Source organism: Orbicella faveolata, unplaced genomic scaffold (assembly GCF_042242905.1).
Source record: "Orbicella faveolata isolate gen_17 unplaced genomic scaffold, um_ofav_v1 contig_25, whole genome shotgun sequence".
NCBI classification, from domain to species: domain Eukaryota; kingdom Metazoa; phylum Cnidaria; class Anthozoa; order Scleractinia; family Merulinidae; genus Orbicella; species Orbicella faveolata.
In genome coordinates, this window is record NW_028301553.1 from 31,141,705 (window position 1) to 31,168,991 (window position 27,287).

The 27,287-nt window shown below is 38.1% G+C and overlaps 3 protein-coding genes across 6 annotated transcripts in view; all 3 read right to left on the bottom strand.

Annotated features, from left to right (window-relative positions):
* LOC110059236 (uncharacterized) overlaps nt 1-27,287 on the bottom strand; it is a 41,291-nt gene that overhangs the window by 13,513 nt on the left and 491 nt on the right. The window contains exons 1-4 of one of the 4 annotated variants that reach the window (XM_089293585.1): nt 2,936-2,970; nt 2,782-2,839; nt 1,547-1,612; nt 72-140 (exon numbers count right to left, since the gene is read on the bottom strand). In XM_089293585.1, coding sequence (XP_089149711.1) covers nt 72-140; nt 1,547-1,610 — 133 coding nt within the window. In that variant the 5' untranslated portion in view covers nt 1,611-1,612; nt 2,782-2,839; nt 2,936-2,970. Of the gene's footprint in view, nt 1-71; nt 147-1,546; nt 1,989-2,781; nt 2,840-2,935; nt 2,971-27,287 lie in introns of those variants that run through there. The other 3 variants (XM_089293583.1, XM_089293584.1, XM_089293582.1) reach the window with 3 other exon arrangements.
* LOC149109871 (tetratricopeptide repeat protein 28-like) lies at nt 9,411-12,542 on the bottom strand. Its single transcript, XM_089293581.1, has 2 exons — nt 11,609-12,542; nt 9,411-11,204 (listed from the first exon to the last, which is right to left on the bottom strand). The coding sequence occupies exon 1, from the start codon at nt 12,540-12,542 to the stop codon at nt 11,631-11,633; it is 912 nt and encodes a 303-aa protein (XP_089149707.1). The 3' UTR covers nt 9,411-11,204; nt 11,609-11,630.
* On the bottom strand, nt 9,411-26,910 carry LOC110059235 (uncharacterized). Its single transcript, XM_089293588.1, has 8 exons — nt 26,847-26,910; nt 25,970-26,044; nt 24,115-24,276; nt 21,971-22,048; nt 21,438-21,505; nt 20,955-21,065; nt 11,609-14,357; nt 9,411-11,204 (listed from the first exon to the last, which is right to left on the bottom strand). The coding sequence occupies exons 1-7, from the start codon at nt 26,908-26,910 to the stop codon at nt 12,702-12,704; spliced, it is 2,214 nt and encodes a 737-aa protein (XP_089149714.1). The 3' UTR covers nt 9,411-11,204; nt 11,609-12,701.

Consider the following 27,287-nt stretch of genomic DNA (forward strand, 5'->3'; position numbering starts at 1 on the left):
GCCGAACAGGTATAAGGTGTAAAACACGATAAGGTGTAAAATTAATAGTTTACCTAGTGTTATTCTCTCACCTCTTACAGTATCATCATCATAATCAAGTTTTTCATCAGAAGGGCTTGGGCCTTGAGCTGGGCCTTGGGCTATGACTGATAATACGTCGGGAAAACAAACTTTACTTTTTTATCTAAAAACTCTTTAGAGCGGTTTTCACTTGAGTGTTGAAAGGTAATTGTTTTGCAATACTACGTTACGTGATTGCTTAGAAAACTCGCGCCCCTTTTTCATCTAATCGGAAGTGAAACCAAAACTAATCCTTATTTGCTTGCACACGTTTTCCCGCGCTTCGCTTCAGTTACATGCATTTTACTTCAAGTTTTGATTGGTTCACTGGATTGTCTGTGTCGTTTGTGATTGGCTAGAGTGATTACTTTGGTTTTGGTTTAATAACGATACTCAACTGAAAACTATTCTATTTCATAATTAACAACAATAATTTACAATATAATTAATACTAATGACAATTACTAACAAATAGCATTGCAAAACTGAGAAAACAAAACAATGGTTTAGTTCTCTACTGAAAAAAAGGTCTCGGATGTCTTTTTTCGTGCTTCGAGGAGAAGGTCACTCCAAAAAAAATATCTTTTTTTTTTCCACAGAAGAAATAATCTCGCACTAAGTTTAGCTACCAGCGAAGTTTCATCCCCTAAAGTACAAGTTCGTCTCCAAAGAAGCCCAAAGTTCAACATCGTTGCCGCCATTTTGAACAGTACTCAGAAGCCAGGCCGCGTTTTCGTGACGTCATTCCGTCCAAGGGATTTTGTCCGTAGCTCTCGACAGGCCTTTTAATTACCACTCTAGGTTATAGCTGCACTTGAGCCATATTATTTCGAGGCAAACGTGCTCCAAACCCCGAAAATGATAACAGTGAAGATAGTGAAGTGGATAATCGGTTGGAAAAAATACATTTTGCTTACCCTGTGAAGGATCCCAAGTCAGTTGCAGATTTTTCTGCTTCCCGCCAATTTCGAGTTGGACAGAATGACGTCACATAAACACGGCCTGGCTGCCAAATACATTTTCAAAATGGCAGCGTCCAAAGTCGAATTTTGGGCTTCTTTCGAGACGACTCTCTTCAGGATAGCAGGCACTTTAGAGGCTAATACTTCCGTGAGTGGAAAAACCTAATGTTTCTTGTTATAGATGGAGACAAAAAAAGTAAGCTTTTTGGAGTGACCCTCTCCTTCTAAATCTTTGGCAAATTTTTGGCTTTTGCCTTGTCCACTGTTCCCAAGTGTTTAGGGCAACCCAACCTAATAAATCAGTTATTTTGACTTATCAGCTAAGTTATAGGGAATGACATTAGATAGTTTAGACAGTTTAGACTTGTTTACTCCAAGTTAACATCGCGCTTTAATTTCCACGACTATTTTGAAACCACGTAATTTCCTCTGCAATATTTGATACTTTTAAACCAGCCGCGAACTGAAACTGATGTCAATTATTTCATTTCTTGTTAAGTTATTTGGAGCTTTTGCCTTCTTACCTGCTAAAACACCTTCATCAAAATCCACTTTTGCTTCACGTGACTTAATTTCACTTTCCGCCATGACTGAAATACAAAAGGAAACAAGTATTCGTATTCTTTTTGTTAACATTATCGAATCTATCCATATTATTCTTTTTCTAAACCTCACTACCAAACACCATTCATGGACATGACTGTCTTGAACTTGCTTAAAGTCAACCAATCCCGTTTCGACTCTTCTGTCAGTAAAATTGGATAAAGACTGACAACAATGTAAATTTACTTCTCACGAGCGCGGAAAAAGGAAACAATTTGAGAGTGCTGATTTGCGCAATAATAAAAATAGGTCAGACGTTAGGGGTCTCCCTTATCATTTAAAACATTAATGTGCCTCGTGACCCTACAAGAGTATGACCATAATAAACGGGAATCGGCGTGCTGTAAGAGAGGGAGGAATGTTCCTATAAGAGCCATCAAGAAATTCTATTTAGACTTTGACAGAAAAGCCAGGTTTAGCGAAGTTTTAGTCTCGGTCTCGTGATTTGCATAAAAGTACACGATTTCAAATGAGATTTCAAATGAGTACATCACGCGTTGTTTTAACAAGATGTTTTGCCTTGCTTCATCGAAAGGCATCTCACATCATGTGCCTGCATTTTAAGACGAGGTTAATCTCATAGTAATATAATTTTCACAAAGGCAACTGAAAAAGCAATCGATATCAAAGGCTCCGGTTTCACTTCTTTAGTGCGAAGAAATCCTCTGCCGAACCAAATAAGTGTAACACAAGCGTAACGCTAGATCAAGTAGACAGGATACATTTTCCGTTAATTTTACGAATGAAATTCGGTCTGCCTCCCTTATTGACAATTAATTCTTGTAATTGCTTACTCTCAGAAAGTGCACACATCGGGGAGATTGTTCAACAGTCACATGAAGACATAACGGTGCTTCCAGTTTAAGAAACCTTCAAAATAAGTTTGACGCAGAAATTCAGTGACGATGGCTGCGAAGGAGACTATGCAAATCTGTTCCTTCGCTGAAGTGCGTTGTTTATGTTTTTATATCTCCGCGACGGAGTTCAAATCCGAGAGCTCTTTCGATTCCATTTACTACTAAGAACATTTATAATCATCACGTTGAATTTCAAGAGTTCATTCCCCGCGAGCGAGATTTAAAACAGAGACGATAAATATGAATTCTATTTTCGAAAGCGTCAACAGTGATTATTCATAATTACATAGAATACCTACCTCAGATCTTCATCTCAGCGAGTAAACAGAAATAATATGCTTCAGATGACTCGGTATTCTATGGAGACAAGCTTTCAGCAATTAATACACCGGTCGTTGAGAAACATTGGGAAAGTTTGAGTTTCTGAATTAACTAAACTCCTGCAAAACCTACCTTACCGTTCGCTAGCATACAACTGAAAGTGAAACAGGAAGTTGAATAATAAATAATTTAGCAGGGGGGTTCCCCTCATTCCAGACATAAGAGATCAGCGAACCGATATGGTTCGTGACCTCATAATATCAATCTGGCTCGTACATGCTTACACGTGATTTGTTCAACATTTAACTTGCTCCAGCAATAATTAAGCTTATTTTTGCACCAATTGATGACTTACTGTTGAATAAGCCTCATTTTCCTGGAAGAACCTTCATCGAGAAATCGCTGAACAGACCCTTTGCAGCTAAGCCATCACGTGACCTACTTTTCCTAAAATTATGGGCTATAACTTAACGCATGCCAGAAATGGAAAAAGCATGAAAATATCAAAATGGCCAAGTTTGAGGCCCCCATCATCAGAGAATGAGATTTTATGACAGTCTGAATTTTTGAAAGTGTAAGACGATTTGTATGGAAAAAGTTGTTGGAGAGCAAGACCTTGCTCTCCAGCAACATTTTCCATACAAATCCTCTGAATTTTCCGAAAATTCAAACTGTGGAATAAACTTACTCGTTAATTCCTAGGGCCTCAGACTTTGGCCATTTCGCTCTTTCCGTTTCGGGCATTCTTTAAGTTATAGCCCATAATACAAATCTTTTTTAGGAAAAATTTGGTCACGTAACCCGAGCTGCAAAGGGCCTATTAGCTTGCATCGTTAGTGCTCACAGTGATTTCAACTTATTAGTTAGTGTAGACCATTTCCAAGTTGCCTTTTGCCTCTGCAGCCGTGTCAAAACGAGTCTTCATGAGAAACAATTCACACGAAAATGTGTTTCCCCACAGGTTCATCTTCATGCAAATCAAACTCATTTTCATAAGAAAGGTTTTACACGAGGACTTAGTAGCATGCTTGTCTGCAAAGCTTTCTGTACAACGGGCCAATTATTGAATATAGTTAAGTTTAAATGGTCCAAGTTTTCAAACTGTACATATTAAAGGACAGTTATTAACCTCGACTGCCAGTTTTGTATAGATATATTTATGAAAAACTTATTACAACTTGTAGCATAATTTCGCTAATTTTAAGGTTTATTATCCTAGAGGGCCAGAGACGTAAGATTTTGTTTATACTGACAGTTTTTAATCCTACATTTTTTGAAATTCAAACTGTTACATTTTCTCAACTTTCTAACATATAGAACTATATAGAAGGCAAAATATACATCACTTCCAATTAAATAAGTGAAGAAAGAAAAAACCGTTAAAGATGCGTCAAACTTGCAGTTAAATAGCTTATAGGTTGATATTATAACAAAATATCAAAAAGTGTCATAAAAGTCTTTCAAGAGACAGACATTTCGGGTGTATAGCTCGTCTTCAGTGTGTAGAAAACCGTTACACTTCCAACTGCCAATCAGAACACTTCTGAAAATGAACCACAATTAACGAATCATCACCCTTGATGGCCATGGAATCAGATGTGCAGGTCCTGTTGGAGAGATTGCATCAATTTGACCAAATGCTGTAGAGTTGGATCTGGCAAAGAATGACCTTTCTGGTCTTTAATTTTCTGGTTTTCAATATACGTCACTTATATACAATATACATGACATTCTTAATTTTATTGTTAGACTTATTAAATCCGTTCCTTTTTAATATTTTAGTGTGTCTCATATCTTATTTGTTTTATATTATCGTTGCATATTTGAAAATCTTTCTGTATTTTTAATTTTTTAAGCGCCATCTTGTTATTATGTGAACATTTATATGAGGGCCATTGGTTTTTCAGTGATTACTGTTGTGTGCTACCCTCAATAAATAAAGTTGATTATCATCATCATCATCATCATCACTAAGAGGTTAGAAGTAAATATTAACTGAACTGAACAAATTTTATGATACATAAATTCATAATAGTTTTATTACATTCTTCGAAACCTAAAAGAATTGTAGGTATTTTCTTACGAATTGGCTTGCTCTAAGCTTATCATAATATAATCAAGTAATTTTCTCTGTCATGTAATAATTATAATGAATTATTAATCTTATTATTATGATTAGTCAGCCTTTTGGCATACAGTCATAAACATATGTATCTTGAGGTTTCTGACAAGTTGTTGGCTCCTAATAATCAAAGAAAAACCCTTTTTACCTAAGGGCGTGAAGGGAGGAAGAATGGCTGGCTAATGATCGTGTTACTTTACTTTCTTTTCTTTGGTCCTATGTATTTCAAGTAACTAGTCGACCACAGCAGTTAAACCTGAGTGAAAATTACTTGTGGCAAAGGATTGACGACTTTACTCCATTTATGGCAGACCAGTTCAAGGATTCTTTACCTTCCATTAAAAAACTCATCCTAAACAACACCGCTGCACCACTGGAGACAGTTTACTCTCTGTTGAATTGCCGCACTGAGTAGGTTTTAGCATTAACTTAATTAATAATTATACCAGTGATAAAGTGATAACTTTTCCAAGTACTTTACCGTGAGAATCATATTAATCTCTTTTCACGAGCCTGTTTCTTTCTTAAATGTCAGCTGCGGAAATAAGTAAGGGGGAAAGGTTTTAAGGCAGAACGAGATTACGATAAGATGGGAGTGTAGACTACACAAGACTGCACGACCCATTCTTGCCCTCCATATGGACAGGACGGGGATGTTCGTCGGAAAATTTGAATTAAACCCCTAAAGAAGACCAATCTGGGCGCGATTGGAGCTTTATTTGACCCGTAAAAGATACCACGTAAAATAGAAAAGGCTCGATATCCAGCTGCTGTTCAGGACAGAAGCCCGCCCTAGTAGACTGGACTAGAGACACCGGCGGAAATCGAGCCTAAAAACGAAATACATGTAAGAGCTTTTTTATTATCATTATTTCTCCGATATTAAGCCTGGTTCTCATATCCCGCCGACCTACCTGCGACGTAGTCGCCGGCTGCAACTGACAACGTTTGGCGATTTGTCCCAGTGGGTCCCCGGCGCATCTGCGATGGATCGCCAACGTACTGAAATTTGCGCGAAATGCAAATCGAATTCCGCAATTTTCAACCATTTTACCTGTAAATAAGGATCGAATAGTCTTACTGGAGTACGTTGCACCCACAGATGATGTTCACATAAAGTATTTTCATCGCCGACAACCGCCGGCTTGCCTGCGAAGTTGAACTCAGCTCAACTTCGCAGGCAAGCCGGCAGTCAATGCCTGGGACAGATTATGATTCGGCGATAAATGTTCACATATGCCGTAACGGTGTCCCAGGTATGTCGGCGGCATATGAGAACCAGGCTTTACCATGACAGCTAACAACACTGGCATTTCGACACCCTAAGTGAGACTAGAATCCTTGATATATACCCCTAAGCGAGACGACTAACATCCCCCATCAGGGAGTCCTCCCCCGGATCTTGCCCATGCCACCTTTTCAGGCCCCAGGGCAGGAGAATGATTGCAAGTAGTCTTAAAAGACTGTCATAAGACTCAAAACCCAGTTGTCCTACCGAAAGGAGTCGATAAGAGCCTTTTTCTTCATAGCTTAAAAAAGTAAAGACAATGCTAATAAACTTTTTTGGTCTCTTCCAATACTTCACTCAAGAATTCTGGGTTTAATTTAACGAAGAACAACATATTTTATTGAAAAAAAAAGTTCAACTCGACGAGCAATGAGCGAGTTGCCGGACGCGAGCAATCCATTTGTGATGCCATACTAAAGCTTGCAGACAAAATATGTTTCATATTTTTCACTTTCTACAATACATCTGGAATTGATTTTGGAATAAATAATCTCCTCCGATAAATTTTCAATGCCATCTCCAGAAAGAAAAGTTGCCCGACTTCTCAATGCCTGTCCTGTTAACAAACATGGAGGTCAGGACAGTTCTGTTTTTCCCGCCTGCTAAATCCTGATTGGTCGATTCAAATTTAAGGGATTCAAATTTCAGGTATGCAAGGGAATAGGGGTATTGACATTGCAGTAGTGTATTTGCCCTGACCTGGGTCTTTGCGTTGTTTTCCTAGACAATAGCCTCTCTTTACCCGCGGGTAAAGTTCCTGATATCATCAAACTATCTTGCGACTCAAGAAACTCAAGAAAAACTGGTTGATATCTCGAAAAGCAAAAAATAAATGTGGCTGGACAAGGCCAGCCTAAATAACTTTGCAGTCTATTGTTTGTCTTTATACATTTTTTGGCTGATCAGATCTCTTGTAGATCCTACGTTGGCAACGTTTATCGTATGCGGTTCCTTGCAGTTTCTGTTTCTCATTTATGAATTTTCGGACCGTAGGTCTTTTGAGATCCGATACGCTGAGTTTTTGAAGCATGGTACTGGCCATGCGGTTGAATGTTTAAATGTTTAGGCTGGCCGGCGATGTTGGTGTCTCGAAACATTTTTCACGCGGTATCAGCCTTGCTGTCTATTGTTTTCATAACCAAAGACTACGCTCGTGTGATTCAAGAGGAAAGAAAGTCGTTAATCAAGGTTATGTCCGCTGCCAGAGAAAAGGGTCTTGATGCTAAAGTTATCAACCGAAAGCTCTTTATTGACAACCAGGCTCTTGACATTTATTCTGTCCCTAGTGAATATCAATCAGCTGTTGAGTAATCCGTACTAACCAAGCTGTGTGTTTTCCTTCTTCCGCCGTACGGAACAAAAATGCAGCTAACAACCTGAGTCTCCTATCTGGCTTGTCCCAACACTTCTACGCTCACAAGGAAAATGTATGTGTACATAGGTAGGTTGTATATGTTTCTATCAGTTTATGTCCCTTTTTTTATTTTTTCTTCCGCACAATTTAACCCTTGCAAGTTCCTGTTTACCTTTATTGTTTTTCCTCGCACTACTTAAACGCTTTCGGCGCTATACAGGGTAATTGTTCTATTCTGACTCTAAATGTTAGAGGGCTAAGGAGCCAGTTAAAAAGAAGAAGTATCTTTAGTTATCTGAAAGACCAAAATTGCCAGTTTTTATTCCTGTAAGAGATCTATTCCGAGCCAAATGATGAAAAGATCTGGAGAAGCGAGTGGGGTGGTGACATTTTCTTTTCCCATGAATCAACTCATAGTAGAGGCGTCTGTTTTCTCATTAACCATTTTCTTAGCTTATCATCATCAATAGAAAATTTCAGTAGAGATCGAGATGGCAGGATCATTTCTATTAATTTAGTTTTAACATCAGCTAATAGTTCGTTATGTAACGTATGTGCCCCGTACGATTCACAACAACAACAAATGTTTTTGCATAATTTAAATGAGTATTTAATGTCCAATGCAGATACAAGCAATCTTGTTGTAGGTGGAGATTGGAATGTCACACTACAATCCTGATTTGATAAAAGAGGTGGCGTCCCATGGAAAGTATCTACATATCGACACAAACTTATTTCAATGATGGAAAAATTAGAAATAATTGAAATCTTCCGAAAACAAACCCGCAAAAGTTGAGCTTTTCACATGAATCCAAAGCACTGAAAGTTTGCTCAGGAATATATTTTTTTCTGGTTGCTCACTCTTTCTCTAGTTGTTAACATAGCTACAAAGGCCTCCAACGCACACGACCACAGAGCAATGAAACTTTCTTTAAAACTTTCGGAAGAGAGGCGGGCTCGAGGCCTATGGATGTTTAACAACTCCCTTGTTGATGATGAAGGATATGTAAATCGCATTAGAAAATTATCCCATTATAGGTGAAAAATACCGAGACCTGGATGATCAGAGACTATAGTGGGAACTTATTAAAATGGAAAGAAAGGGCCTTACAATTTCCTACTCGAAAATCAAAGGCAAAACACAACGCAAACGGGAATCGGATTTGCAAAACCGCCTAGAGGAACTAGAAAAAGGATTTCTGACAGCACCAACGCCGGATTTATCAACGATGCACTACGCGAAAAGGAAATTCTAAAACAACAACTCATTTTATTGTACGAGGGAAAAGTGAAGGGCTTACTGCTACGTTCGAAAACCAGATGGACAGAAAGGGGAGAGAAACCTACGAAATAGAAATTTCAAAGTCATCAATGAGTGCTAAAAATAAACAATAGCCTGCATTTGGCGGGAAAATGTGCTCGGGTATTTGCCCGGAAACAGTATCTGTTTTGAGAAGCGTTGACCTTCAAGGAACGGATAATATCCAAAGACAGATATCTGAGCCATTTTTTTGAAGTCTAATGGACGCTCTTTTGCCCATTATCATTCAAATATTTTTCGCAGCACGGGTGATATTGGGAAATTACCTAATTCTAGCTGAGGCATGTTCAGTCACGAGACGCCTTTAGACCAATGGCGTGCGAGCAAAAATATTTGATCGATTATAAACGAAGAGAATCTGTCCCACAATCCCAAAGAAGAACAAGTGAAGCAGGAATTCCTGAATTCCAATTAATTGAAGTCTCTGAACTTGAAACGGCAAAGTATTTCATGCCAACTGTATTAAAATACCGTCGTAAAGTAAAATGTAATCAGGGTCCATCAAAGACACTCAAGACACACTTCATTGTTGCTCTTCTAAAACAAATATTATTATAGTATTTGAAATCAATCTAGGACTAATCTCAGTTCAACGAGTATAATTTACATTAAAAAAATGGTGAAAATTCAAAATGATATCACAAAAAGTTCAAACAATGTGCACAAAATACGTAACACGACACATTATTAAGTCAACAAGAAACAGTTTGTTCTATCTTAGCGATTCGTCCATTTCTAATAACAATTTAAGCATATTCCTTTTATTTAAATCCTGAAAACCTTTTGCAACTGTTCTCTAACAAAATACTTATTTCTTTTCAGTTGGATACTTAAGGCGGCTCAAAACAGTAATATTTCCGTGAGAAGCCTGGACTCTAACGCGCACTTCAGCGCTAGGCCATGCAATCAACCGAGGGGTCGCGCGCGAGATTTCAAGTTTGCAAAACTCACGACAAACATGGCGGCGAGGCGTACTTCGTAAAACTCTGTTGCCACCTAATTAGTGAGCTGTTTGCGATATCGCTTATTTTTATCTCCGAAAACATTTATCTTTCAGGCAATTTCAAATGGAAAAAACATTCTTTTAAACCGCTGTGCTGGAACGTAAACGAAAATTATGATTGATTTTGCGCCAGCTATCAATCTAAAAACAGCAGGAAAAAAACTACTCTTCAAGTTTTCTCCGTTCTTTTTACTAGGCCAGTCTCACCTTCGGGTATTCATGGTACCCTGCTTCTACCACTTATACTGGTAACGGCAACAGCAAAACGAAAACACTATTCGAGATTATTCGCGTTTATTCGCGTGGAATTGCGGGCTTTACTGAGCTGCGGACTGCTTTCACGCGTGCACAAAGAGCGATCTTGCAAAGTCAAAATTTTAATTTGCGCGTAGAACGCGCGCGAAAATTCCTTATTCACAAAGCTAATATCTCGAAAACGGGTCCGGTGACCGTACTTTTTTAATGCAATAACTTATTCAACACCAAGAGCGGAATGCACGTGCAAAATTTAAAAAAAAATGCGAAGTGAATTTTTCCAACTTGGAAATTTCCATTTTTTTTTTTAATTTAAGCAAAATCTACTCCTCAGAATTTTTTCTAATTTTCCCTGTTTCCTCTTCTGTGTGTAATAAAAAGTTTTTATCAAAAAAATATGGGGTCACCAGCTTAGCTAGTTTTTAAGATAGATGCAATTGACGGTAAAAAGTGGGTCAAGTTTGTTGCTATACAACAGGACAGTGCTACCTTATTTTATGACTTAAACACAATGAAAGGAACAGTAGAGAGTTACCTTAAAAAAATAGCACAGCCGTTCAAAAAAGAACAGTTCCAAGCCTCAAAAATCGCACCTAGTTCTAGAAGTCTCAAAAAACCAGAACTATTTTGAGCCACCTTAACATATTACGGAAAAAAAGCAGCTCGCTTCGCAATTTTCAGAAATTGCCAAAGTGTTGCTATTTTTGTTGCTGTTTTACTAAAGTGTTGCTATTTTTGTCAAGGTAAGGCAGTGCTTGAACTTACAATCCTCTCATGATTACTTCTAAGCTACTCTAACACAGCCTGTTAAATAATATGTCCAGGGGTATCAAATAATCAGTTTTAGATCTTCTTGAATAATCACTCATGTTTAGCGTTTGTGCAAATCTTTCACGCATACAAGTTGATCGACTCTGATGCTAAATCAGATGAGCATTTTCCTACAAACTGTTGGCCAGTTAGATATTTATATTAAAAAATATAAAAGTATTTGGCATTCTCGTAATAGAAAACCGAAATTGTCCCTCTCATCCGTACTGATAGAAGCCCTGAAGAACCTGAAGGGAAAGAGAAAACAACACTGTTAGCTACTATTGAGAGGAAGGTTTAATCACTTCATCGATTTTCTATGAGCCTCTGAAGTTAGTAGAGTCTCTTTATGGCGCAAAGGGAAAGAAACACTTAACCCTGATGACGTACCTCATCACAATGAATGTAATAGTATCGCCACAATGGCGACCAAACGCGTACAGCGCAAGTAGGGTAGTATTTTCCATCGTAACTTTTTGCACTTATGAAACACGTTTTATGTGTCTAGTAAATTAAATCGGACATCTCAGATTTTCAAGAAACGCGAAAGTATTGTTATTTATGCGAGACAAAGAAACTGCACTGGGTCGAAACTTCAATATTACTTAGTTTCCATTTGTATCATCTCAACATTTAACAAACACCTAAGTACCTTTAAATATATTGAAGTTCATCTAATCGCCTTTAGCAAAGTCCAAGGTAACATCATCACCGATGAGTACAAATGGAGCCCAGTGCTTCACTTCGCTAAATTTCTCAGACTCTCTGAGACACTTCATGGCACGGTTCAGAGATTCACCGGCACTTCTTCCTTCTGCTAGGTGAAGGTAGAAACTCTTCATAAACTCCAGAGTGGCTTCGTCGTCAATTGCCCACAGAGACACAAGAACACAACGAGCACCAGCACCCAAGAAGGCTCGTGCAATACCAACCACCCCCTCAGCCTTAATCTCGCCACGAGCACTATGACAACAGCTTAGCACAACAAGTCTTGCACGCAGTTGAACTCTCATTACATCACTCATTGTTAGCAAGAAGTCTTCTTCAACTGGGATCTGGGATGCTCGTGTAGGGTTTGCTGCCAAAGCAATTTCTCCTGTTTCTATACAGCCATGTGCTGCAATGTGCACCAAGGAAACTGAGGAGAGTCTCCTCGATACTTCATGTTTTGTTGCCTCTTTTCCAGTGATGGGAACAGTGTGGAGTATTTTCCCAATCATCTCTACTTCCCTCTTTGCAAATGGCAGCTGTTCTAACTTTATCCCACAATCACGAACTTCTTCTAAGCACGGATCACCCACAAGCAGTGCCCCAGACTTCTTGTGGTAATCTGGTGAACAATCTTTGATCAACTTCAAACTATTCAATGACGGAATGACACGGATTCTGAAAAAATCGTTCAAGTACTTTGAATTAGAATCCATAAATGCAGCATAAGGAGCCAAGCACAATGGACCTTCGGGAACAAATATCACCTCATTGCCATTAATCAAGTCTTTGATGGGGCTAATGATGACGTCATACCATGCTCTTAAAGCATTGGTTTCAATGATCGTGGATTGGGATAGGGTTTGACAGCTCTTCATCTTGGACGGCTTGGTTTTGCTCGTCCTATTCAATGAGCGATCTTCACATTTCACACCACCTCTGACACCAATTTCCTCATGAACATTGTAATTTAACAACTCCAACACAGCAGTCACAGAATCCTTCGAATTATTATGGTTGATTTCTTTTCTTCTTAATTAAACATCCTTTCCATTTTGAATAATCCAGAAAATAATTTCTCTTTCATGAACTGCCATAAAGACTGTATTCGATGGAAGGCAACTTAATGTGTCCCAAGTCATTTTATCCGTTACAGGTGGTGTTTCAGTTTCGTACTTTGAATTTAAAAGATCTTTCAGAGCTTGTGCGCGTCCTTGCTCAACAGCAAACAAAGCCTCAACTTCGTTACCTTGATTTAACATTAGACGCCATAATCTAGTATAAGCCACATCCTTAACATTGCGGTACCTAATACACCACTCATCTTTACCTTGCAGATGCTGCCTAACATCATTGAACAATCGCACGCTAGATATATAACACTCAAGAGCCTGCAATTGAGACCCTTGAGATTCAAAGATCATACCCAGATGATAATACGCCCCTCCTTCTCCAGCCCTATCTCCCACTTCTTTGGCAATTTCTAGATGACGTTCATGGTACTCGATGGCTTTTTTGAAATCTCCCAGATTGCAATAAGCGTTGCCAACATTACCGTACGAGCTTCCTTCTCCAGCTCTGTCTCCCACTTCTTTGGCAATTTTTAGAGCTAGTTCATGGTACTCGATGGCTTTTTTGAAATCTCCCAGATTGCAATAAGCGTTGCCAAGATTACCATACGACCTTCCTTTTCCAGCTCTGTCTCCAACTTCTTTGGCAATTTTTAGACGCTGTTCATGGTACTCGATGGCTTTTTTGAAATCTCCCAGATTTTGACAAGCGTTGCCAAGATTACCATACGATCTTCCCTCTCCAGCCCTGTCTCCCACTTCTTTGGCAATTTTTAGATGACGTTCATGGTACTCGATGGCGTTTTTGAAATCCCCCAGACTTTGATAAGCGTTGCCAAGGTTACCATACGATCCTCCTTCCCCAGGCCTGTCTCCCACTTCTTTGGCAATTTTTAGATGACGTTCATGGTACTCGATAGCTTTTTTGAAATCTCCCAGACTGTAATAAGCGTTGCCAAGATTACCATACGCCCTTCCTTCTCCAGGCCATTCTCCCACTTCTTTGGCAATTTTTAGATGACGTTCATGGTACTCGATGGCTTTTTTGAAAAATCCAAGACTTCGATAAGCGTTGCCAAGATTACCATATGAGCTTCCTTCTCCAGCCCTGTCTCCCACCTCTTTGGCAATTGTCAGATGACGTTCATGGTACTCAATGGCTTTTTTGAAATCTCCCACACTGTAATAAGCGTTGCCAAGATTACCATACGAGCTTCCTTCTCCAGCCCTGTCTCCCACTTCTTCGGCAATTTTTAGATGACGTTCATGGTACTCAATGGCTTTTTTGAAATCTCCCAGACTTTGATAAGCGTTGCCAAGATTACCATACGACCTTCCTTCTCCAGACCTGTCTCCCACTGCTTTGGCAAATTTTTGATGACGTTTATGGTACTCGATGGCTTTTTCGAAATCTCCTAGATTTTGACCAGTGTTGCCAAGATTACAATAGGACGCTTCTTCTCCAGTTCTGTCTCCCAATTCTTTTTCAATTTTTAGACAACTTTTATGGTACTCCACAATGGCTCTTTTCAAATCTGCCACAGTGTTATAATCATTGCCGGTTTCAGCTTGTGTTTTATCTTGAATAACTTCCGTAGTTTTCGGTAAAACGTTGGTATTTTTCTATCAGACAAAAACGCTTGTCAGTTACTGACAAAATCGTGAATATTTACCCAGAAAGTTTTCAAACTGCTATCCTTGGGAGTTATTTAGCAGATACTACCCATACCGTTCTAAAGTTATATTAATTTTGCATATTGATTGGAATAGCTTTCTGTTGAGCCCAAAAGATGCGGGAATTACAAAAATATAACTTTGCTGACGTTTATTCCAGGGCGCTTCTAATCAATATACTCTTCTTGTTTAAAGGTGTTTAGTTACAATGTGAGTTAACTTTCTTGATATAGAACAGAGAACTTAAAGCGATTGAGTTTTTCTGGAGACGGTTTTGGTATTGTTTCATAATGTACATCATTATTTCACACATACTGCAACAATTGAAGGGTTTACGTTAAGAGTAAAAAGGTTGTGAGTAGTAATTACAAGGCACGATAATGTATATGTACTCGTTATAAGATAAAATAGTCAAAAAACAGCAGGCAACAAGCTACAATCTTGGTCAATCCAACAATCTTGGTCAGAATAAATAAGAGATAAAACCATCCCTTTTCCCGAATCAATGATGAACTGACGCCAAACCCACAAGGCGTCTTTTCTTTTTCATCATTGAAATGGGAGGAAGGGTGGTCTTAATTTTCCATTTAAATTGTCCAAGATTGTAAGTACGGTTTCAACGTGACAAGACAAAGGGAGCCAGTACCAAGCCCGTACCAAGCCCGTACCAAGCTACCTACCTTGCCAACCTATTTATCGGCGATACAAGGAAGCGGTCTCTGTCACAGTCACCTGTATCAGAGCTCAATGGTTGCGCTGACATCCTAAGTTTAGGTATTACATGTAGAGTATAGTTTCGTAATAAAGACTTCGTAAATGAAAGTGAAGAATGATCATCACAGTAAATTTTTCAGTTTAAGCAATTGGAAAGAAGAAGCCTGAAAGAATCAGGGCTTTAACGGGATTCGAACCCGTGACCTCCGCGATACCGATGCGATGCTCTACCAACTGAGCTATGCTCCCAATATATGGCTTCATAGCTCAGTTGGTAGAGCATCGCACCGGTATCGCGGAGGTCACGGGTTCGAATCCCGTTGAAGCCCGATTTTTTCAGGCTTCTTCTTTCCAATTGCTTAAATTGGAAAATTTACTGCGATGATCATTTTTCACTTTCATCTACTACCGCAGTTCAAAATATCAATTATTTCATGTATATTTCACATCATAAAGACTTCGTAGAAGTGCTATTTTAACCCAAACTTTCCAAAGCCGTACTGGGAGTAACAACAATATCCAAAGGTGAAGTAACTTTTCTCTATTATTGTCGATCGACCGTAGTATTAATATCCATAGTCATAGTCATTACTGTGTACGACGAACACAAACATCGCAAGCTACACAAATTTGCATATTTCGTACTAGTAAATCATGGAAAATCCTTCGACAAGATCTTAAAAAGAGGTTCAGTATAGATTCAGTGATATGAATATATGTCTACTTCACTGTTATTTTGAAAAGTCTATTTTACGTACGCTAATAACCTGGGAGTTGTCGACTTATTAGACGTACTCGTTTGCATTTTGGTTGACTGACAAGCGCAATCTTCTCTCGGCAAGACGATACCTCCGTCGGTACCTATGGAGTCTAATTTAATCGTTTGTTTTACTTTCCTCGTATATTTATCAATGCTTGATCCATTCTAAGTTTTTGATTTAGATATCTTTCATCCCCCACTCAAAGACGAGGCTCAGAGAACAAAACAATTGTGTATGCCATTGAGAAACACGGCCGGATTACGACCTCCTGGTACATGTGTTTTTATTGAAATCCACAAATATATGGCTAGTTCACTAGTTCGAAACCTTAACAGTTTTAAACGCCTCGTTTCGAGAACAAAAACGCGATACGTTTAATTTGCCGTATAATTTCCTAACCTATAATTGCCATTATTTATTTTGGTCTGCGTCGCGGAGGATCCTTTGAGCTCTTTGGGAACGGTCAGATTTTTTCAAGTTTATGTTAAGTTCGTGTCTTATTCAGTCCCTTGACAATGTCAAGCTTTCCACTAGAGATAGACAAAAATATGCACGCCATGAAAATCTCTTGGTTTTTCAGAACGCCAGATAGACGAAACCCTGGATGGGTCCCCGGCACCGATCAGCCCTTTTGTCTGGTCTTTTTTTTTTTTTTTTTCGTTTCTGGTCTAGTTTCATCGGGATAGAGGTATTGGATGAAGGGGAATACTCTATCCTAAACATCCTGTATTGCTACAGACTCCAACAATACATCTACCTTGTATTATGTAACTATTTTGACACACAGTGTCGTATGTTCGCATATATTCTTCTCAGAGACAAAACATTGTTATTCAAGAAATGACGTCCGAAGCCAACTCGTCCCATTCTCCACTAGTCATGGAAAATACCAATTTTATCAACTTTGAAATTAACAGAAAATTAACCAAAATAGCTACAACGATAATTTTTCGCAGTGGCGATCAGGAAAAAAGGAGATTTATATTAGCGAATAAAAATTTGGGGAGTTAGTGGCACTTTAAGCCAGTAATCAATACTCAGTCAGCCTCAATCAGAGCAAAACTGTGTGTTTAATAGCCATAGTTTCCAAATAGTCACTTTTTCTTGTCACTTAAGGGGGTAGGATACCCTCAAATGGACCAAAAAGTTTGTTTAAATATGGTGAAGAAAGATCAATTGTGTGCTATTGCGCTCAAGAAGAGAAATTAAATTTCTAGAGTTTTACTCAAAATGATTGCTATGGAAACCAGCCACAGCCTTTTGAGGTAGTGTTTTATAGTATTGACGCCAACACTTCCTGCTCTTTTACAAAACAAGATTTGACTGTCAAATAAGCATATCGTTTTGTTCTGTGCAATGAACCTAAGTTTTGACAGTGCTTTTTACAGGCTTTATTTGGAAATAACCTTATTTTTTACCACACCCAGTGGACAAATCATCTCATGTCACGTGACAAACCTTAAAATGTTACAATTTTTTTGGTTTATAACATCACGACACTATTGGTCTTTGATGAGCCCAAGTTTCGGGAATTCTACTTAAAAACCTTGCAAAGTAGAAATGTTGGCGCGAAGTCAGTGTTTGTAGGATCTTTGGGTTTGCACTAGTCTATCACGGAACAAATGGCAAATGGCAAGTGCCATGCCAAATTTACCATATATTATTTTAAGTAACACAAAGCTCTCTTGTGATTTATGACTATGACGTAATTGCTGCACTGCCCCCCACTGAGTTATTGCGTAATGAACATAAAATTCCTCAATATTTCATAAAATGAAGGGAAATTTAACCCTTTGTCTAGGAATATCATTGCTGGAGACGCTTCATGACCTTGTGAGGTAAATAAGGCACCCAATATGACCTGATTTATCATTACAGGCTCATTCATTTCCCTTATGAAAAGGAGCATTTCCTACAACTACGGAAGCTTTTTACAACATAGATGAAAAAATTGGGTCAGGTTTAGGGGTACGGTTAGGGTAAGGGTTACCTCACTTAAGGTTAGGGTTAGCTTTTAGGGTTAGGCTTAGGGTAATGGTTAGCTTTTAGGGTTAGGCTAAGACTTAGGGTTAGGACAAGGGCGAGGGCTAGGGCTAGGGTTAGGGTTAGGGTTAGGGTTAGGGTTAAGGTCAGCATATCAGTTGAGAAATAGAAATATGTATTTGTTTCAAAGGAAAAAATAAAAGAACGTGACGTTTATTTTGGTAAGTAGGAGTAAAAAATGTTTGCTTTAGTTAAGGACTGGCAGCTTGAAGTTATTCATGTCATTTAAGGTAGCCAAAGATAGGATTGTACACTTCGAGAACGAAATAGTACTACTTGTTTATAAATACGTCAGAAAAACTACAGGCATAAGATGCTGGGTTCTTGAACGCGATAACAAGTCTTTATTTCACTAATGAAGTGATAAATATATGATCATTTAGCCTAAAAAGCTGCACCCGTAATAGTTTCACATTGTTAAGCAGCACCAATTAAATTTATGCTCCATTGCCTTGTCACGTGACTAGTTATTATTTCAAAACTTTGTACCCTGTTTTGAGCGGAAAAAACAACTGATAGTGAGTAAGACTAGTAATTTTTCAATTTCTTTTACAAAGACCTTTTTATGGCGTATTTTAAATTTTGCGTATTCTGCATTAAATCCGTGCAATGTTGGGAGATAGGTCACGTGACAATATTAAAGTATTCATAAAATCTTTTTAAAACGGGTTAGTTAATGTCGTATCATATTATCGACATTTCCTTTACCTAAGCAACACGTCGGCAGCAAATTGGCGTAAAAGTTTTTTTTACAAACTAGCTTATTTACAAAAATGTGTTTTGTGACGTCATGACCACGAAACTTGTCATTCGACACTGAACATCACTTTTATACCCCTTATATGATAAAATATAAGTTATTCTTTCCAAAACACCCAGCACAGTAGTTTTCTTTTTTGATAATATGGGCTTTTGGAAACATTTATGTTCTCAGCTGGGGGTCTTGGAATAGCCTCAAACACCAGTTTCTGTACGTTTGTGCAAAATTATCTGCCAGGAAGATGGTTCAGAATAAGAATTTCACTCTGGAACTGATTTTGGGTCACTGGTTAAGCACAATGAACTATAGAAACTCACATTTAAACATCGAGAAGGTGAACCAAATAAGGCAGAAAAAGTGATGATCCGGATTTCCAAGTCCAGTCCACATTCTCAAGTCCTAGAATTACTATAGTCCAGTAGCGTTAATTCTAATCATCAACCCAGCTACCTTGGTTTAAAATTTGTTCGTTATCTTGTCTTTTCCTTTTTTTCTTCATGGGCAGAAAACCCTTCTTCGGTTATTTTCAACTCTGAGAAACCTACAGAATTTCGAAGTTCAGAATTTTGCTACGTCGAAAATCACCTCGCCAACGAGTTCGTGTAGGTCGCTATTTTGCATTGTTTGTGATAATTATCTCAATCCCGGGGAAAGCTTTTAGACAGAGCAATTCAAGGGGTCATTCTTTTCCTCAAATATGCTATAGTCTTGACTTTGCTTGTTCTGGTTCCTGGCTAACAGCAGCCTGTATTGTCACATACATCTTGTAATGCATTATGGGTAACTATACTGTTGTAACACGGAATGCACCTTCCCGCCAAGTCAAGACATTTCAGTCTAAAACCAGGTCAAAACATTCATACTTTCATAGGCCCGGTACCTACTACTTGTCATGTAACTCGCCAAAATACCTTTTTTGTGCCCTTGAAGTGACCTGCTTTTAGACCTGCTCTGTTTTGGCCTGACACAGTCGCAAACCAAGTTTCCATCTTTTAGCGCTTAATAGCACTCTTGGAATCGCCAACTGCCGCAAACATTCAGTTCTTCGAATGCTGCATGTCAAGTTACCGATCGCCAGACTTAAATGATGTCCTTTGACCACCAAAACGTCTATTTAGAAGACATTCTGTCACTTACACGTCAATAAGCTTTCGATACGTGGCATAATCGAACTTCTTCAATCGATATATCGACATCCAGGCTACTACGTCATGTGTGTCTATTTCTCAGACCCAGTCTGCTCAGGTGAGACCGGGGGCGAACGCGGCTCATCGTCGTAAAGTCGGTAAAAGTAAAGCAATGGTTCCAAGCAAAGGTCCACTTAACGCATTTTGCCACTTTGTGCGCATGATTGTAGATCTATTTATATTGCAAAAACTAACCTACACGCTTACTTGACAATGTAGAAACGTCGCTTATTTCTTTCGCTAATTTTTGTGTTGAAAATATTCTTAAACACGCACTCATGCATATTCAATTTTCGTATCAATAAAGTACATGACAGGCCAAAAATAAACAATATCGTGAAGTTATTTCAATGATGTTTCAATCACGCACAAGATTCACTAGGGTTTATTTTGGCTAACGTTCTTTTCGACTAACGTGCGCCAACAGCTCAGTTCATCCTCTCCAATATGATCTGCATAGGCTATGTAGCTTCTCGTAACGCTAGTGTGGACCTCGGGCAATCTTGATCAGAATAACAAAAGAAATAAAACCACCCCTACCCCTGAATCAATGCCTATCACGCATACAAACAGAGAGCTAATAATTTAATTGTGTGAATATAAATCTACATGTTCTTCAAAACGTTATCTATGTCCTCTTCAAAGACACTTCGAAAACGTAAAGAAGCGTTCGCGACATTGTTAACAACCACACGCTGCAAGAGTACTCACAATCTACGGCAGAATAGATAGTAAGCAGCGAAGCCAATAAGAGAACGACATTCGTTATAGAACGTTGGTAGATCAATAGTGAATTGGATAGAATCACGGAGAAAATGTTCTCTATTTCTTCAAGAAAACATTTCGAAAAACAAGAAAGGGAAATCAATGGTCTCATTTCAATTATAAAAATGGAAATTCAATTTGCTGAGACCTCACGTCAACAGCTCGTGCTAGCTCTGTGTTTCTAGTGAGTTGTAAAAGTTCATCTTTTAGTGCGCATTTTCTTACAGGAGGATTTTTCAACACCATATGTCAAGTTTGACATTATTTAATCTTTCCATTCAAAGCCGAGAATATATTTTCCCGTAACATTTCTTACCTGGCCCTTCACAGGGTGAGTTTCTGGATTGCTCTCTGCTCCTTGTATGTTATTTCGATCACCAGCACACCTGGCTCGCAAATTTATCAGTGTCTTGTTAGTCTTGTCAATCTGCTTAGGGTTAAGGCATATGACACACTTTGTAATGAGGACCTCATTAAGAAATATTGTAATAAGGCATAGAAACTCGTTCAATGGCTTATATCGAAAAACTAATCTATATACGGTTATGTAATGTCCTTAAGGTAAGTAACAACTTAAACCTTCACGATTGACAACGGGCAAGGGGTAGAATTGAAGACCTCCGTAACTTTTCCAGATTAAAATACATTCTGACAGCAATGTTGTCTTGTAAATGGCCTGAGGCTTGCTCTAATTTTTTGAAAATTATTCCTTACCTACTTTTACTAGAATCCCTACAGGTAACATGAAAGCCCCGTTTTACAGCTGGCAAAAAGACATAAAAGATGTTGTAAAGGATACTGCCAATCCCTTCTCACACCACGGTATGGCGTCTTCATAACACTGTAGCAGCTCACAAGCACTTGCTTCTTCAAAAATACCAAAATACTACATGCATTATAAAGGTGAAAACAACTCAAGCCTGGCTTATTCTTGTAATTAACCCTTAACAACCGAGCTACATAAATGTGCGCATAGAAATACTGCTTAACAGAGAAATTTAGAACTGCACTTTGGTAAAGGCGAAGCGCTGAATAGTTTAATTCAGTAAAAATCAAATGACTCACTGTGTTTCAATGAAACCTGGGTTGATTTCATATACATTCGCTGAATTATCCCTTGTTTTAATCCAGTTTCTGATCTATGTGGGACAGATTGCAGGAGAGATATCAAGGCAGCTTTGGACATTGCTGAAAACGGCGAATCTACATTGTGAAAATTGACCTCATGAAAGAATTAGGATCTTTGCCAGGTCAATCCAGTCATTGATTCGTCCGGGTTTAATACGATGGTTTTTTTCTTTATGTTATAATCAATTGAGTCAAGCATTTTACCTTTTTCTATAGCTTTAATCAAAGTTGGTTCCAAATTGACGGCAGCTGTTGCATCATTCAGGGCTTCTTGGTAATTTCCTTTTGAAGAGGATTGAAATAATCAGGCACAGAATTAGAAGCACTGAAACCTAACGAGGTTGTAGAGATATTTAAACAGCATCTTATCTTTCAATGTTATGACTCATCTCTCAAATCAGGAGCACGCATTACGCGTGACTCCTGATAACTGGCATCTTTAAACGAATTATCAAGAAAGGTTTGTGCTATGAGGAATTCGAGTCTTCGGGTGATAAAAAAAAAAACGAAGTCAACGGAAATTAGGGAATTATACGGTACGCGTTTCAATCAGGACTATTTCAGAAAAATAGAAAAACTAACGACATACTTCGCTAATAATACTACATAAAGGATAACTAAAAGATTGTTGTTGTTGGTTGTAAATGTTGTTGCCAACATGAAAGGAAGCAAAACAAAACAGAACAGTATAGTTCTAAACTAATGGTGAGCTGCATGTAATAAAGTGAGTTAAATTGCAGTCTTTCCCAAAGTTTTCTTAGATCAAGAGTAGGGACATTCCTAATATAATCGTCAAATTTTTCCACGTCATCAACTATTATCAGTTTTTGCTTAACTTAAAATTTTCCATTATTCTGATTGGCTCAAACCGATCATGTGGTGCGGCAGATTAGTCCACCGTGGAGGGACCACTTTCAAGCGTTGGCTCAAACTGATCACGTGGTACAACTTTGGGCGGGAATTATCAGGCGTTTCAGTTACGATAGTACCCAATTAGCGAAGAGGCTCAACTCGTCTTCCTATTTCAATTTTGTAGACCAAGATTGAAAAAAAAGACCCTCTTATGTGAATTCTTGTGTGAAGATAGCTCGAAGAAGTAGTTTTTAGGCTGAAAACTGCAGTAAACTATGGTACACTAAAACGGCAAGTGGGCGCAGAGGTCTGAGATTGTGGATGAAAAACAGGTTTTAATTTTTCGTTTTCCAACCTTTTGCAAGTCAACAGATGACACCGAAAATTATTTGTATATCCACAAATTCAATTTCACCAAAAGAGGATATCTTAATGGGAAATAAGACAGCTATACTACACCACAGGGATTAGAAATTTCGACAACAAAATCTTACTGTTTTCAGTTTATGTTCATGTTGAGGTTTTTGAGGTTCATTTTTTTCTGTGAGCCAATAGTTGCCGCCAAACCTTGCTCTGGGACAAATCTGTGTTTATAGAAAGGTCTATTTTCATTTCAAGGCAACATCAGTGTGCTAATCTTTAGACGATGATCCATGTTTGAACTTTTTTTCACCGCGTTGGAAAAGCTAACTCTTAGTAGAAAAACAGCCACCTTTTATCAATAATAGTTTACAAAGCTGCATCATTTTACATAATAACAATAATAATAATAATAACTTTATTATTTATAAAGTGCACAAAACGTAGGTATATGTAGAGTATACAAAGACAATGATGTAGAACTTGAGTATCATAATACCATGAAATGATGGGTAAAGGCTTAACCCTTATCAACAATTAATTCAATCAATTCCACTTGTACACTACCGCAATGCTACAATCTGACCGGCTGAGCTACCTCAGCGCGTCGGAACAGGTAACTTGTAGTAAAAGAACAATTACCTTTTATTAATAATAGTTTACAAAGCTGCATCAGTTTACATCAAGAGTACAAAGACAGTATCAATGACGTAGAACTTGAGTATCATAATACCATGGAATGATAAGTAGAAGCTTAACCCTTATAAACAGTTAATTAGTACAATTCCACTTGTACACTACCGCAGTGTTACAATCTGATTGGCTGAGCTATCGTGCACTATTGTCGCATTAATAAAGTGTTTTCATCTGTTTCTTCCTATGCCCTGATAGTTGCTAGCCTCCGGTGCAGACGCTCTTTGGGTTCGTCACGTAATCTTCCTCCCCCAAGTTCTGGGAGAGGAAGTGAGCATCTTGAAGTAAGCAATTTGTGAGCATTTGTGTTATTTGTGAGTGTCCTGTGCATCTGCGTAGTAAGCTAGATAGTTATCCACAGAAATTTTGGGCTGAGCGCAAAGAAAGCAGCAATTTCTTCTAATTGGCGGATAAATTTAAAAATGATTAGATCAAGATCTTACCGAGATGGTAATAAGCTGTTGCCCTGTTGTCGTAGAGCTTGGCGTTCAGTTGGACATCCTTACAGTTCACATGAATTCCTTCTGTGTAGAAGTATATCGCGTTGCAAACTTCTTTTCTTGTGAATTCTTTGTCACCGTCTTCCTGATACACTTCTGCTATCGCTGAAAAAGCAAAACTGATTTGATTAGTGACTTATTTTCTACAGTATATTGAATAATTTGTTTCCCTTACACTGTTCATTTTTTTCCGAAGTAACACAGTCCTTGTGCGCCCCTCTGCCGCAAGGAGTTCGCTGAAGGTGAGGTGAACACAGCCATCCACAGCTAACATTCTGTATATAAGTAGATTTTTAGCTGGGCCCGAATTAACCCTGGAAAACAGGTCTCAATCAAATGGCATTTAAATCTCTGTTAGTTCTTTTCTGTGAAATGGTCTGTGAGTTTTCGCTTCGGACTACAGTAATTACCACTTTTAACAAATATCATTCTGTAAGTATTTTATCAAAAGGCTTTTTAGGCTTCCCAAGTCTTGTTACACTACTACGTACTAGAAGATAAAAGAGGTCAAACCGAACAGTTGTTTGTATCTCGGAGAAGTTTACATGTAAACCAAGCGGTTAATGATTTACTTTTTTATAAAGAAAAACAATTTTTTATAAAGATATCAAATGACTGATTAATAATGGTAATAGGACTGAGTGGAGTCCAATTCAGTCTGTAATCATACTCGTGATTAACAAATCGGACTCCCGCTTCGCGGTCGTCCGATTTTGTTAATCACTCGTATGATTACAGACCGAATTGGACTCCACTCAGTCCTATTACCATTATTAATCAGTCATTTGATATCTTTATAAAAAATTGTTTTTCTTTATAAAAAAGTAAATCATTAACCGCTTGGTTTACATGTAAACTTCTCCGAGATACAAACAACTGTTCGGTTTGACCTCTTTTATCTTCTAGTACGTAGTAGTGTAACAAGACTTGGGAAGCCTAAAAAGCCTTTTGATAAAATACTTACAGAATGATATTTGTTAAAAGTGGTAATTACTGTAGTCCGAAGCGAAAACTCACAGACCATTTCACAGAAAAGAACTAACAGAGATTTAAATGCCATTTGATTGAGACCTGTTTTCCAGGGTTAATTCGGGCCCAGCTAAAAATCTACTTATATACAGAATGTTAGCTGTGGATGGCTGTGTTCACCTCACCTTCAGCGAACTCCTTGCGGCAGAGGGGCGCACAAGGACTGTGTTACTTCGGAAAAAAATGAACAATTACAATTTCCCACAAAAGTAAAAGTTTCATTTTATAAAGAGCTTTTTATTGTCATTTTAAATATCATAATTATAAAATAGGGAGAACAGCTCGCAAAATGGCTGTCAAGTCTCTTTCAAAACAGTCACCAGAGACTAAACCTCCACAATTTTACAAAGTCAGTCTCAGTCAGTGGTTACTATAGTGATTGTAATCAATGTTGTGATTGGTAGATTTAGTGGAGATGACTTAAAATGATTGGCTCATGTAACTGTCCGATTACAACTTTGCAGATTAATTAGAGCAAAATACAGCAGTTTATGCACCAATCACATTTGAGGAAATTATAATTGTTATGATCAATGACCAGATGTGGTCAGCTTTGGGGTTAACTTATGTTTAATCGTACCCTTTTGGTATGCTTCAGCTTCGGCGATATGGCAGGGTCGTTTGATCTCGTCAATAACCAATAAAATTTTTTTTTTTTTTGGTTACCACAGAACAAAATCCGACCAAAGCTAACCGAAAAGGTTCGATTTGGCGTAAAATTAATAGTGCATTATAATAATAAACTAATCATTGCAGTTATTTTTCTCACCTTTAAGAGTATCGTCATCAAAATCAAGTGTTTCATCAGAAGGGCCTGGGCCTGGAGCTGGGCCTTGGACTATGACTGATAAAACGTCGGGAAAAGAAACTTCACTTGTTTATTCAAAAACTATTTAGAGCGGTTTTCACTTGAGTTAAGCGCCACTTTTTCATCCAGTCAAAAATGAAACCAAACCCAATCCTTATTCGCTCACACAAGTTTTCCCGCGCTTCGCGTCAGCAACACGTATTAACTTCAAGTTTTGATCGGTTTACTGGATTCCCTGTGTCCTATGTGATTGGTTAGAGAAAAGCTTTGGTTTTGGTTTAATAACGATACTCAGTTGAAAACTGCTTTATTTCATAACTACCAGCAATAACAGAATTAAAATTAATAACAATTAGTAACAAATAACGTTGCAAAAGTGAGACATCAAAGTAATGGATTAGATCTCTAGAAAAAAACAAGGTCTCGGTTCTGTCTTTTGTCTTCTTTCGCCTTATTACATCTTGAACAAGTTTTTTGTTTGTTTGTTTTTTGTTGTTGTTTTTGTTGTTTTCCACCTTTCCCAGGTATTAAGGGCATCCAAGCCTCATAAATAACTCGTCCAAACATGACCCGCCTAGATTAGCTCAGCTATCCGCGGGCATGTTACAATTGTAATTTTAATTTGATAACAAATAAAATGTATGTATGTATGTATGTATGTATGTATGTATGTATGTATAAATTAGTTATTTTGGCTCCTCAACTAAGTTATATGACATTAGATTTCCACAGTCTGCAGTGTAGACCTTGTTCACTGCAAAATAACATCGCTCTTCAAAAATTGATGTCAAACATTTCATTTCTCTGAGAGTTTCTTTTGGAGTTTTTGCCTTCTCACCTTCTAAAACATCTTCATCCAAATCCACTTTTGCTTCACGCGATTTGACTTGCCTTTCCGCCATGACTAAAATATAAAGGAAAATACATTATATTCATTGCATTTTTATTCATTCGGTTAAATTTTTCGGTTTCTGATGTTTCCTCCGAACACTTCTAAATAACATCGTCGTCTAGAACTTGCTTAATGTCAAACAATTTCGTATCATTTAATTTCCCCGTCAGCAGCCCGCCAGACTTAGCCGACTCTTCTGTAAGAACTTTAAAGAGATTCACAATTCTCACGAGCGCAGACAAAGGAAACAATTCGAGAGCGCTGATTTGCACAATAGTAACAACAGGTCAGACGTTAGAGGGTCCCTCTTACTTTAAAAACATTAAAGAGCCTCGTGACCCTGCGAGAGTATGACCGTAAAACACGTGAATTAAAGTTCTATACGAG